Source organism: Apodemus sylvaticus, chromosome 7 (genome assembly GCF_947179515.1).
Source record: "Apodemus sylvaticus chromosome 7, mApoSyl1.1, whole genome shotgun sequence".
Classification (NCBI taxonomy): Eukaryota; Metazoa; Chordata; class Mammalia; order Rodentia; family Muridae; genus Apodemus; species Apodemus sylvaticus.
The window spans coordinates 98,072,235-98,086,353 of NC_067478.1; the positions used below are offsets into that span (position 1 = coordinate 98,072,235).

Below are 14,119 nucleotides of genomic sequence, written 5' to 3' on the forward strand. Positions count from 1 at the left end.
GAAGGGAGTACAGCACAACACCCCCCAACCCTTCTCTGCAACTAGATAGTAAGCTTCCGGGGGAAGGGGACTGGATCTAAAACTTTCCTTGTAGCCCCAGGGTGCGCAAGCTAGGAACTGGGTAACACTGTGCTGCCTCCTGAAATGGGCAGTCCTACAGGGTGGTTTCTGCACTGTTCTTCAGTCCAGGCAGTTCTAGAGCCCAAGGAATCAGGGTTAAAGGCTTGAAGGGGTTTCCCCTGGAGACAGGATGCCTGGCGCCTTCAGCAAGAACGGAAACTGAGAAGTTATCCAAGGCTAAGACAGGGTATGCAGGGAGGGTTCTGAGGGAGCAGTTTGGGGCGCACCGGCCGCCCCCCCCCCCAGAAAAAAAAAGGCTCCTGAATTTAGGTCATCTGACTACCATGAGAGCATGGGAGGATATTGGAAGGATGGACTCCCACTCCTGTACTTGAGTTTCTGTAGAGAAAAAAAGGATACTCTTTTACCCCGCGGGGACAGCAAAGAAGCCTTTCTGGGATATTGTTTCCAGAAAAGCGTGGGATTAGTGCTAGTGGCAACATTGGGCATACTCGTTTCGGAGCTACTCACAGGCGCGCTTGCCCTGGGCTTGCCCTCACCGGATCCAGCCTCCCGCACCCGGGCCGTCTCTCTCCAAGGCCCCGGAGGCCTCCACGCTAACCCCAATCTCCTGGCGGCCTCATGCCCCCCGGCCTCCCTCCTCGGCGCCCTCCTTCCCTCCCTCCTTAGCTCCCTCCTTCCTCGGCGTCCTCCCTTTGGCGCGCCCTCCCTCCTCGGTGCCCTCCCTCCCTCCTTAGCTCCCTCCTTTCTCCGCACCCTCCCTCCCTCGGTGCGCCCTCCCTCCAGCGCGGCGTTCGCGGCTGTCTGCTTCCCGAGCGTGTGCGCAAGCGTGTCCGGCCCCTTCCCCGCCCCCCGCCCAAGCCCTGGCCCCCGCCTCCCCTTTAGGCGGACTTGCCCGCTCCCAGGCCGGCCCCGCTCCCGGGACAGGGACCGGGCCGAGCGGAGCCACTGCGCCAGTGCCGGGGCGCCTAACGGATCGGAGCTGCGCGCGGATTTACCTCGCCCCGCCCCGCTCCACCCGCGAGGGTGAGTACGCGGCAGTCGGGCTCTGGGGCCCCGCGGCGGAGGGCGGGGAGCGACGGGGCTGCAAGGCTCCAGCCTCCCGCCACGGCTCGGGGAGGTGGTCGGGGCCCGGCACGTGGACTCCACGCTGCGCGGGGTTGGTGTAGGGTGGCCACAGCCCTGGGGAGCTGGGTCCCTTTTCCTGGACTAGATTTTCGCGGGAAGCCTGATTTGTCTTGCTCTCTAGGAGTGAGTGAACAGGACAATCCTCCGGAAAGTTTCTAACCCCCTACCCCTGTCGCTCTTGCGCCCTGGCTGAAGAGGTGACTATCATCTCTAGCATCTTCCGAAGTCCAGGACATGTGGGCTGGCTTAACTAGAGGTGACAAGTTTTGCAGGGTCTGTTTGTGTGCTGGAGTTGCAAGGTCGCTGAGCAAAGCCCAAAGGTGGTTTTGCCAATCGCAGGGTGGCTGTGTCCAAGGAATCTGGGGGTCTTTGGGCCAACTGTGCTTCAAAGTTGCCTGGGTGGTGGACAGTGAGAAGGCATAGGATAGAACTGAGAAGTTGACCTAGAGCTGGGAGCAGAACCCTTGTCCGTGTCTGTTCTAGGTGCCACTCTGAGACCCTTGCTGGCTGGGATCTTGTGGGCAGCCTCAAGATGCCAACGTGTCTTGTACCACTGCCATTCCCAGACGGAGGAGTAGACTTTCTGGTTTATGAGCCTGATCTCCTGTGTTCTCTGTCCTCTAGGCTAGATCCCCAGGGTCAGGCTTAGGAGACTACTGCCTCAGGCTAGGCTGGGTGAGAACAGCGCCACAGTGTTGGTTGTCTATCCCAAGGGGCACGGACCTATACCACGGGGCAGGGTCAGTTCTACCCATCCCACTTGGCCCCTCCAGGTCTCTCTACCCAGGAGGTTATAAACGAATTGATATGTGTAGGCAAGGCATCAGAGGCACAGAGGAAGAATTGTTGAGTTTTTTGAAACTCCATCTATAACCTTACTTTCCCAGGTATTCCTAGAGTGCTACCTAGGAGGTGCCAGTCACTTAGGGCTTGGGAAATAACTGGACATGTTCTGCTCTGTTGGGAGTTGGCCTGCAAACATCCTTTGAGAAAGCTGGCGCCACTAAGCTTCTTCAAACTTATTCTGCCTTTGTCCTACTCTGAGCATCCCTGTTGCGTAGGGGGAGGCATCCTTGGCTGCTTAGTGACCCCCCCCACCTCCCACTCCTTTCACCCTCCTCAACCCCTCTGACCTCCCACTACAGCAAGCCAGGAGTTGGGGCCAGTCCCCAAAGATTTCAAGGTGACAATGGAGATAAAAAGAAGGATGTAGGCAGAAGTCATAAAAGTAAGTTAGGCACCGGGGGTGTGGCTCAGTGGCAGACGGAGCGGCCTATAATTCCTACAGTCCCAGTAGGGTGGTGGTGGTGGTGGTGGTGAGGGAGACACAAGGAATGGAGTTGGTAAAGTGCTTACCTGTCTTAAACTCTTTCAACTTGATCTCTTAACAATGTCTAAACTTATTGTGGTGGTACCTACCTATTACCCCAGCACTCTGGAGATGCTATGCCAGCACTTTGATGCTAGATCTGATCATCCAGGTCATCTTCTGTTCTGTATGGAGTATCTGAGGCCAACCTGAGCTACACGAGACCCTATCTTAATAACCCCCTACTGGAGTTATTCTCCAAGGTTATTCTGGGATTGTATCTCTCCAAGACAGCTCAGTGCTTAAGAGCACTGAGTGGTTTTACGGGGGACCCAGACTCAATTCCCCAGTACCCATATAGTGGCTAATTCCAGTTCCAGGGCCTCCAACACCCTCTTCTGGCTGCCACAGGCTCAGGCATGCATGTGGTGCACATAAGTATAATACACACAGGCAAGACACTCGTACCCATTTTTTTTAGCGTTGCCTGCCTAGGCTTTAAACTGAAGGGAGTATTTGGCTTGGGAGTCAGTTGCTGCCCAAAGAGAGGAAGTCCCCGTTCCACCAGGACTGCAGGCCCAGGGTGAGGAAGCCTCCAGTGCCTTCTAGGCTCTCTTCCCTTCCCCTCTCTTGCTGCCTTCCCTGAACCAGTGACTCACCCACAAAAGCGCCTGGGCCCCTCTATCCTGCCAGCTGTTTGAGTATCGCAGACTTTCGTTTTGCCGGGTAGAACTAAGAATCGGCCCATTTCTGGAATCATCAGAAATCCTGGGAAGGACCTCCTTTCTCCCTTGGGTATGGAGGAATAGAGGTCAGTCCTGCTTCTTACTCCATCTTGAGGCATGGCCAGTCTGCAGTTACTCCACAGGCCTCTGTTCTCTCCTCAGAGGACCAGCCCCAAGGCTGCCCCATGAGATAAGAACCCCTGCTGTCATGGTTCAAGGTTTACACCACGCATTGGGGGGAGGACACCCCTACAGATAGTACAAGACAATTCTATTCATTGTATTAAATTCGGCAATTGAAAACTGTCAGGTTCAAGGCCAGGGGCTGGAGAGCAGGAGTGTTCAGACCTAAGAAGGTCTGAAGGCTGAGCCTACAGATTTTGATCACGGTGGAGCTGCAGCCATTGATAGGAGATAGATCTGGACCCCAGAGGGCAGGGCAAGTGGGGTCCACACTACCTGCTCCACTCCCCGGGCTTGAGTCTCCTAACTCCATCAGCCTCTTCCGTGCAATGAAGAACTGGTACTTCTCAGCCAACTCTGGTTTCTCTTTGCTCTAGCCCTTAGGATCCCCCTTCTTCCTTGCCTCTGACCACAGGATGATAGTTTCCACAAGGAAGTGGCTAGTACTGACTGTAGCCATTAGCCTACACCTCCTTTTGTTAGCTTTTTCCAACACATCTCTGTGTGTCCAGCCCCTCCCCCAACCCCCACTCACCCCCAGGAGATGGAGAGTGTCACTCAACCCTCCATACCTTCTACAGTCTGGCTAATGCAGGTTGGAGATAGCGGTCACACGTGGTTCCGAGGAGTATGAAAGTCTCAGCCAGAGCCTGGTCTGAAATCCACCCAAGGGTTATATCGGCCTGTGGCTTTCAGATATGGGTGTCCGCAAATGCAGCTCCTACTACCTGATCCCCAAAGCTGCTATGGGGAAGGCAGGTGTGACTGTGTGTGAATAGTGCGTGTTCTCGAATGCATGCACGTGTGGCTGTGACCCATACCACCGTGTACTGGGATGCCCTGGGATGTGTTCTAGGCAGGGCAGGGAGGAGGATGCTGTAGCCCAGTCTGAGGTGAGTGAATGTGAGGAAGTCCAAGAGCAGTGGAAGCTTGAGGCTATCCTTTCCTGTTGGGCCCAGCACACAATGTTTCTGCTTTGGACCCAAGTCTTCCTCCAGGTGTGCGTTCCACAGCTGCTGTAGTGATGCCACTGCACCTGCGGTCTACCCTCTGTCCTATACCACTGAAGCATACTCTTAGAATGAAAAGAGGGACCTAGGGCCAGGCATAGTGGTTCATCCATGTATTTCTGTGGTGGAGGCAGGAGGACCAGGAGTTCAGAGGCTGGAGGCCAGCCTGGATTACATGAAGTTTTTGGTTTTTTTGTTTTTTGTTTGTTTTTTTTTTGACCCAAACAATTTATTAGAGCTAGCAAGATGTCTCGGTGGCTAAAGCACTTGCTACTTAAGCTTGAGGGCATGAGTGAGTCCCTAAGACATGTGGGAAGCCAGACTGCATAGTGTCCCTCTGTAATCCCAGGGCTTTCGTAGTGAGGTAGGAGATGGAGACTGGAGAGTCACTGGGGGCTTGAGGGTCAGCTGTCTTGGCATATGCTGTGTGTGAGCCACAAAGAGCCCTTGTTTCAAACAAGGTGAAAGGCTGAGATTGTCCTTTGATCTGCACATATACACACACTGTGGTATGCGCCCACAGCCACCCGTGCACGCATCCGAGAACACGCACTGTTTAACGGAAAACTGAACAAGAGGGCGGGAGGGAGTACATTGCAGTACACCTCGTGTTACCTCCTGCAAGCCTCTTTGTAAACGAAGCCCATTTGTAAATGAAATCGGCTGGGGACGATGACAGCTACGCTACCCAGGTCACACACCACTCATAAACCGTGGGGCTGGGACTGAGTGTGTTTCCCCAGACTGCACTTTTCAGCCCCATTTTCTCCATTTCTGAGCTGGAGCTTGTCTTAACCAGTCCCATCAGATATATATATTAAAAAAAGACGTCAAGGTCACGGTTATTTAGTTTCAAAGGGGGACTGCAAATCCAGGCCTCTCTATGCTGCCAGAACCTATGTCTAGTTGGGCTTCTCATCCCTTTCAGTGGGGCAGGCCAGGGCTCCTCTCCCTCCCTCCCTCCTTCCCTGCTGGCCCCTCCCAACCCTGCGCCTCTCCTCCTTCCCGCCGGTAATTACTTCCATCTGCCCCGCCTGCCTGCTCCTCTTATTCCTTGGTAATGCAGCCTCCGCCCACAAGGCTGAAAAGACTTTCTTGGGCAACCGCTGAGACACGTGGGGAAGGGGAGAGGCTCTGTTAGTGTCTGAGCCTGGGCACCCACCCAGGTCACCGTTCTTGGTACGGTGTCTGGGTTTAGAGAGGGTTACCTCTGCTGCCTGCGCTCCGTGATGCCTGGTCTGACTCAGTGCCAGAGGGGCTCCTCAAAGACCCCATCTTGTCCTCTTGAGGTCATCCTTGGCCCAGGAGGAGGGATGCTGGGCTGGGCATGTGCTGGTGTTGAGGATTTGTGGAATTATGGGTGGCATAGCGTGGAGGGGTTCCGGAGCTCTGGCAGTGGGAAAATTCAGCTACAGTTGCTATGATCCCAAGTGATTGTCACAGAGCAGGAGCGAGGAGATGCACCTTTTTACCTTGCTGTAGAATAAATGCACACGTGATGTCGTCCGTTCATTTCCTTGTCGAAGACTGCACCAGCTGGGTAGGGAGAGGCAGCCACGAGGGTCTCTTCAGATGGCCACCTGCAAGTTTTAGAAGCATGCTGTGTGATGGCCACTGAAGGTCATTGAGACACAGCCATGACCTTGACAGAAACAGAGGATAGTGCCAAGGAGAGGCAAAGGACAGGAAGGCATGTTCGTAGTGTGGGATGGGTCTGAACACTTTTAAGGCATTTTCTTCCTGGAAGGTTGGTTTAGGACTTCTGGCTCTAGGTTCTTGTCTGCCTTGCTCACTGTGTAGCCTTAGCTGTCTTAGAGCTCACTATATAGATCAGGCTGGCCTAGAACTCTTAGATCTGCCTGCCTCTGCCTCCCAAGTGCTGGGATTATAAATGTACCCTCTGCTGCCCTTGGCTCTCAGCAATGTTTTCTTATACCCTGAAATGATGTCTAGCGAATAATTGCTTGATAAACATTTCTTTGAGGAGTTAATGGAAAAATGTTGTTCAGGCTTTCTAACTTTGTCTTTACACTACCCAGCCCCAGCTTGTGCTAGGATAAGGGAGAAGGCCCTATATTCAGACACAGGCAGGCAGGAGTCCCCCAAGGAGAACATGCCCCATTCGCCACTCTAAATTCAGGTAGTTACCCCTTTTTAGTAGCTTTTGGATCCCCGCAAAGACTAGTCATAACCTCACTTCCTGTTCCTGTGTAAACTTCTTGTTATTTGCCCAAAAAAAGGTGTCTCGGGGGCTGAGCCCTCCGTTGGGTGGCATCTGCAGAGTCAGGGCTTTGTTCTTATTTCCACATACTGGAGTTCCAGCTAAACCCCTCTAAAACTGGGACACAGGGTTTCTTAGCAGAAAAAAAAAGAGAAAAGTTTGTTTGCTTTCTAAACCTCTCTTCATCTCCACCGGGTTTCTCCTGTTCCTGGTTGCGTGCCACATCCATGGCTTTGCTCCCGTCGCCTTGGCACACGGCTTGGTCATCTTCAGCGTACCACTCTGAATTGCCTTCATCTTCCATGTCACCCTGAGCCAGTGTTCTAGGAAGGCTTCCGTAGTGTCCCCCTCCCCCTTGCTTTCTTCAGTCCGCACACATCTCCTCGCGCCTGCAAGCTTGAGTCCTGAAGGTACCTCTGAGTGCGGGCAGAGCCAGAGGCTCCTCTGAGATGCTGTGGAGCTGGGGGAATTGTGTCTCTGGGGACAGGCTGTAGACTCTCACAGCATCCCTTCTTTCCTACCCTCAGCAGCCCTTGTTAGCAATATTTACACCGCCACAAAATTAACACTCCTTAATGAGATAGCACTTCAGATAACATTCAGCGCCTCCCATACAGTACCGTACAAGCTGGCTAGTCTTCTTTTATCCCAGGGGAGACTTCCTGCCTTTTGGCCCTGGGGAAGAAGGGCCTTGAGCTGGGCACGACCCCAAGCCACTTCTGTGTCCTCTGTCCAGCCAAGGGAGCTCAGGCAGATCTTGCTTTTGACTGGTTTTAAATTAGAACACCTGCTTGTTTGTGGAGGTACAGATATTAGTATCTGCCTCACTCAAGGGATTACAATGCAAAGAGAGATAAACATTCCTTTTCCTGGAAGAGACCTCAGAGGTGGGTATTAGTGTCAGCTTGCTGGAGGGTAAGGACTCCATCATCATCATATCCTCTGCACTAGCAGCTGATTGGTACCCAGTAACTGTTCCGTATTACTTCCTTTTACAAATGATGGAGTAGAAGCACAGACAGGTCTCTTTTCTTGTTCAAGGTCACAAGAGCATCTCTTCCCAGGCAGGGAGCGTGCAGGGCCTCAGGTGTGACTCTGATTTTCTCACTCCTGACTCCGCCCCTCCCATCCTGCCCTTCTTCTTTAACCCACCTGCTTTACGTGCTCCCAGTTTTTGAGGCTAATTTCTTCTGGGGCATGGTGGGCCCTTAAGATTTGATGAGTTAAAATGAAGGGTCTGGAAATGCCCAGTGTGCTGGACTAGTCTGAACTGACCATGTCAATTTGAGAGGGCAAGGGCTGAAGGCCTTGGGGAAGAATGCATGGTGACTTCCTCATAAACATTGTGGGCTCTTCTCTCTAGATTCATTGCCTCTTCTTGACCCCCTTTTTCCCACCTCTTTTTTTTAAATTTTTTATTATTTATTTATTTATTTGTTTTTTTGAGACAGGGTTTCTCTGTATAGCCTTGGCTGTCCTAGAACTCTCTCTATAGACCAGGCTGGCCTCAAACTCAGAAATCTGCCTGTGTCTGCTTCCCAAGTGCTGGGATTAAAGGTGTGTGCCACCACTGCCGCACTTTTGCCTACTTCTTTTATCTCTTTCAGCTCTCCAGAGCTCCTAGTCCTCCCAGTCCTCCCAGTCTTGCTCCAGAGGCACAGAGAGAACAGAGAGAGAGAGAGAGAGAGAGAGAGAGAGAGAGAGAGAGAGAGAGGAGAGAAAGAGGTTCTGCCTAGCTCCCTTCCAACGATCACACCTTTTGTACTTGGGATGTTAAGTGTGTGTGTGTGTGTGTGTGTGTGTGTGTGTGTGTGTGTGTGTGTGTGTGTGACTTGTGTGGATCTGTACTCCTTGCCTAGAGCCTGGCACTGTGTTGGCTGCTCCTAGCCTAGAGCTGGCTTCTTTGTTGTCTTTGGGACCTTGGCTTTGCACTGGGGCTTTGTTCTCTCTTAGGGACCAGCTGGTTCCTTGCTGTGGTCCAACACAGTGGTGACTGATCCCCGGCCACCCATTCAGCTGCCCAGGGCCCTGGGGCCAGTATTTGTCCCCTCTCTTCCCAAATGGAGGCGTGGAGGGGCTTCCTGCCCAGAGTTTCAACCCTGCCAAGGCAGAGGGAATGGGGAACAGCTGCCTTGGCTGATTCTGGCTCCGTATGGATTTGGTTTGACAACAAAGCTCCCTCTGTGTGTTCTCAGGCCCCTTATGTAACTAGGGTGGGGGCAGGGGAGGTACAGGAGGAGATGTGGCTGGAGACACCAGGAAGGGGCTTGGGAGAGAGAGGAACTGGTGAGACCACTGAGGAGAAGAGTGAGGCGGAAGAGTGAGGTTACAACTCTGCCTCTGTCTGTTTCCTGCCTCCAGAAGTGGGTAGGGTGTGAGTTTCAGGCCTAGCACCCTTTCTTTCCATGTCATCTTCCTCCCCTTGGACCCTTCGTGTCAGCTAACATCAGCTAAGAAAGGGCTGTGGGGCCAACCTGTTGGGAGTGAGGCCAGGTAGGGTTTCATAATGGGTCCTAGAAGTCGGTCCGTGAGTCGACCCTTTAACTGAACAGATACCATAGAGCTGGGCCGTGGTGGCACACGCCTTTAATCCCAGCACTCAGGAGGCAGAGGCAGGTGGATCTCTGTGAGTATGAGGCCAGCTGGCCTACAGAACGCAAGTTCGAGGACAGCCAGAGCTACCTACACACGGAAACCATGTCTTGGAAAACAGACAAATTATAAAAAATAAAATAAAATAAAATAAAATATAAAATAAAATAATAAAGTGATTAATTTTCTCGCCTTGCATTGAACTTCCGTTCCCTTGTCCTAGACCAGCCCCGCTTCCAGAACCTTGGGCTTCTTTTTCTGCAGCAATTAGGAGGCAGATCTTCCCTGCACCCTGCAGGGACAGGAGGTGACCAAGTTGGCCTGCAGGTTAGCACCCTCTGTCGCCCTGTTCCCTGAAGCACTGTCTCAGCAGCTGTCCAAATCCTTTGGACATCCTTTCAGGAAGAAAACATCCTTTCAGGAGCAGACTAACAGGCCGACAAGGCCAGCTGAACTGCCTAGAGCCAGGTGTGCCCTGGAATGGGCGTGAGGACCAGAGCCTGGGACCTGATCGTTTAATGAACCCTAAAGAGCCCTAGACAAGGGGTTGGAGAGATGGCTCAGCTGTGAAGAGCAATGGCTGCTCTTCCAGAGGACCTGGGTTCAATTCCCAGCAACCACATAGGAGCTCACAACTGACTGTAACTCTAGTTCCAGGGGATCTGACATCCTCATACCAATATACATAAAATAAAATTAATTATGAGAGAGAGACCTAGAGAAGATGTGGTATCTCCGACCTCTCTTATTTTACAGGGAGCCTGCACCCCAAGGGGATTCTATTCTCTGTGCCTCAGTTTCTCAGTTTTTCTGGAACCCATTGTTGTTTATTCTCTCTCTTTTAAAAAGATTTTACTGTACCTGGAGAAGTGTTGCAAGGGCCGTGCCTATTGAACTTATAGGAAAGTATGGTTCCTGAAAGGGTAGGGAGGAGGACAGCTGGCCAGGATACCAGCTGTCCTGAGTGTGGGTTTGGGGTCTGATAGGGATTTGTATATGCATCTTTACCCATGGTTCTGCTGCAGTTCGTGTCTCATCTCTACCCAGAGGTACCCACTCCATAGGACGGACGATACCCGAGCCTGCTGCTCCCTGGGGGAGTAGGTGTGGGGTATAGCCCAGACATGCTGAGCGAACCTGGATGCTTGTCCTCAGTCCCCAAGCACTGACTAGCTAGAGTCTTACGCTTTTACTGCCTCCTTCCGGCCCGGGTGCTGGGATGATGCTGTGAATGCTAAAGCCTCAGGCTGTATGCGCATGGTGGGTAGGTTTGGGGGCAGCTGGGGAAGGGTTGGAAGCAATGGGAAGGACCTAGGGGACCTAGGGCTTTCTAGGTTTGGTACTCAGTGAACTGAGGAGAGGTCAGTCCTTCATGTTGATGAGGCACAGATACAGGGCTGGAACAATCCTGGGGGATGGTACGCTAAGTGCAGGCTGGAAGAGTCAGGCCACTGCATTGGAGGACTATAGGCATAGACTTTCCTAGGACCCTCTCAACTCTGTGGGGACACTCCCGAGGGGTCTATCCATGTGGCTGAAATGTGTCTCTGGGACTTCTGCCTTGTGTCTTCCTTCTGTGTATATTCTTGTGGTCTCCTCTTCGGTAGCCCCCTTCCCACTGCCTTTGAAGATGACTGCAGGTTATCTTCGCTCTTAGAAGCTGGGTTTGGAAGAACAGAAGCTGCAGGATCAGGGATTCCCTTTATCTAACTTTCAGAGGTTCTCCAGAGAGCAGCTGTAGCCACTCCCTGCTCCTCGAAGCTCCAGGGACCTTCAAGCAACCAAACAAACAGCAGGAGCCAGAGCTGAAATTGATGAAACCAGAGAGCAATACAGCAAGCAAGGAATGGAGGGAGAGAGTGCCCTGGCCTCCGGGGCCCAGCAGACCTCAGAAGCTGTACGTGGCTGTGGCGTGGGTAGGGCCGGGGAAGGCATGGGAGCTGTGTTTGTGAGCACTTGTGTGTAATGTAGGAGGCCACTGTGGTGCTGTGTGCGTTCTTAGTAACGGCTACTATGCACGGAGAGGCATGGGCAAGTTATGACTCGGAGGGCTTAAGTGTGGGTGTTACGGAGGCAAAGCGAGTCTGATGAAGGGAGGGCCACCTGTGTCCCTTGGTTCTGTGATATAACGGAGGTGCTCAGACAGTAATTTCTACCCTCCCCTCAAGGGGTTAGGTGGGCAAGAGATGGCCCTGGGCAGGCTTGGAAAACCTGAACACCAGCCAGCCTGTTGACCCAGAGGGTCTGTGGCTCAGGGACTTCAAAGTCTGGTCTTTTTCTGAGGCACCCAGAACACTAGCCTCCCCTTCTCTGTCTTTCCCCTCCCCTCCCCTCGCCGTGTGTGTGTGTGTGTGTGTGTGTGTGTGTGTGTTCGTTCGTCCCCATGTGTCTGACTAGCTTCTCTATCTCTTACTGCCGAGTGCCTCTTTCTAACCTGTCCTTTGCCTGGAGATAGGCTGATATAGTAAGGGGAGGCCTGGACTTACCTTCCTCCCTCTTCACATCCACCCATGAGGCCCTTTGCTCTCCCACCACCCACTCTTCTACAGCTTTGCACCCTTGCTTCTTCCTTTAAGCCTGGGCTCTTCCGAGGAATACAGAAAGACACTCCCTATGGATACCTGGAGACTTCCTCGCCACTGTGGGCCATTGGTCCACTTAGAGCTGACCAGATGTTCTGGGGCTGGGAGGAAGGAGTACAGACCTGCAGAAATGACCCGGATTTGGAGAGGGGCTTCTAACAGCAAATGCTGCTCCCGGGGACTCCCAGATAACAGCTGGCAGCCAGCTGCAGGCGTGGAGCTCAGGGTAGAGCTTCAGTCACCTTTGTGGGGATTCTTGGACTGCACATTTCCTTACCTTGTCCCTGCTTAGAGACTTGGGGAGCATAGGTAGTTCCCAGCTTACAAAGCTTTGATTTAAGGTAAAAGAAAAAGTTATAATGACATGAAAAGACTTACAAAGATTTTTAAAAAAAAAAAAAAACTTTTCTAATATATAAAGGCAGTACACACTGAGTAGAAACTGTATTTAGGGTTTTGAGTTTTGCCCTTTACCGGGCCAGTGATATGCAGAATGATTGTCTTGTGATGCTCGCCACAAAGTCACAGAGGGAACGTTGATGCCCTCCCCACAGTGGTTGTCAGGATACGATGCTTAGCATATAGATCATGGATATTAGATGCATTTAAGAGTTGCAGTATTTTCAGCTTGTGAAGCTCTTTTAGGATATAAAAAAGTCCGTTGTAGGCCAGAGTGCCTCTATCTGAGCAAGAGAGGGCCATTCACTGCAGAAGGAACATTACTCTGGAGGAGGCTGCTTAGAGAGTGGTACTGTCTGGAGGGCTGGTGCCTGTACCACCTAGGCTAAGAGCGTCTGCCCAAGGTCTAGCTGACTGGCTGCATCAGGTGGAACCAGCCTAGAGCCAGGGCACTGACTATCAACGCTCAGAGATACTGCACTTGGAGAGAGAGGAAAGAGTAGGTGACCTTCCTCCCCAGTGTGCCTGTGAACTGTCCAGATTTGGCTGGGTTCTCAGGTGTGGGTGTGAATGTGGTCCTGGGGTTGTGATCTCAGGCAGGAGACAACAGACACTCGTCGTCCATAAATACAAATGAAAGAGCAGGAGTGAATGAAATGTTTTAAACATTACGTGAAGCTACTCAAGGCTCCACAGTTGCACCAGGAATCTTTTAAAACAGAAATGCAGTGGTATCACTCCTTTACTGACACCCCACTGTGACTTTATATGACATCTAAACAACCCCATGCTCCTCGAGTGACCTGTGCAGGGTCTTAGATCTCCTGGTACCCACAGCATCCTTGATACTACATTTGGCTATCTCTGACCATCTTTACATCTAACGAATTTGGGTCTTTGTGTTTTTCTCAGTTCACAACCTCCTGTCCCTGTTCTGTATAGTTTTCAGGTTAAAACCAGATTCTTTGAGAGAGGGCCCTAACTAGATTGCAGAAGACCTACCTAGTTACTCTCTGCAACACTGCCCTGGGGCAGTGACTTCACAGTGTGAGGCATCGTTACATTACCTTCATTGTTTCTCTGTCATATGTCTGCCTCTACTTAACTATAAACTCAACTTATGTGGACCTGGTGTCTTGTTTCTAGCTTTTGGTGGAACTAAGACAGTTCCGTGGATGTAGAAGGCTGTGGTACAAGTTGGCTTTTTGTTTCTTCTCCGTGCCCAACCTGTTTGTGTGTTTGTTTGTTGAGACAGGGTTTCTCTCTGTGGCTCTGGCTGTCCTGGTACTCACTCTGTAGACCAGGCTGGTTTTTGAACTCAGATATCCTCCTACCTCTGCCTCCAGAGTGCTGGGAGTAAAGGCATACAGCACTACCTCTCTGGCCTAGGAGTTTATTTTTGAAGCCTAGAGGTTGTTGTCTTAGACCTGCTCTTTTGAGAAGTAGGTAAGGGAGGTATTGCTCATGGCTCTCCTGCTGCCTTGTGGGGCTACTCTGTAGGTGACCTCACTTCGGGGTTCTGGCCAGCAACCCTACAATCAGAGTCATCAGCGCTGGTCACCAGGTGCAAGATCAGTTCCTCTGAAACCACTGATGAATGCGAGAGCAAGAGGAAGTGATGCATAGAATTAAAACACAGATAGGTTTGGCCCTTCCAGCTGTCGCAGGGGAGCTCTGGTGAACTGCTGCCCTGTTGTACTCCCAGGTCTTTGTAGAAGACAGGGCTGTCGTGCGTGGTGTTGCTAGCCTATATAGAGCTGCTGTGTACATTAGAAATACCCTCTCCATCTGCGCATGACCCTGGACCATATACTAAGCAGAGAGAGGGCTGGATGATCCATCCTGGATTTGTGTGTGTGTGGGGGGGGGGCACGCCCCATGCATATTTG

At 52.0% G+C, this 14,119-nt stretch overlaps 1 protein-coding gene across 3 annotated transcripts in view; it reads left to right on the forward strand.

The window, feature by feature from the left end:
* Positions 1-853: 853 nt before the first annotated feature.
* St3gal4 (ST3 beta-galactoside alpha-2,3-sialyltransferase 4) overlaps positions 854-14,119 on the forward strand; it is a 46,216-nt gene continuing 32,950 nt past the window's right edge. The window contains exons 1-2 of one of the 3 annotated variants that reach the window (XM_052188740.1): positions 854-1,107; positions 10,967-11,146. In XM_052188740.1, the coding sequence (XP_052044700.1) occupies positions 11,096-11,146 (51 nt within the window). In that variant the 5' untranslated portion in view covers positions 854-1,107; positions 10,967-11,095. The remainder of the gene's footprint in view (positions 1,108-10,966; positions 11,147-14,119) is intronic. The other 2 variants (XM_052188742.1, XM_052188741.1) reach the window with 2 other exon arrangements.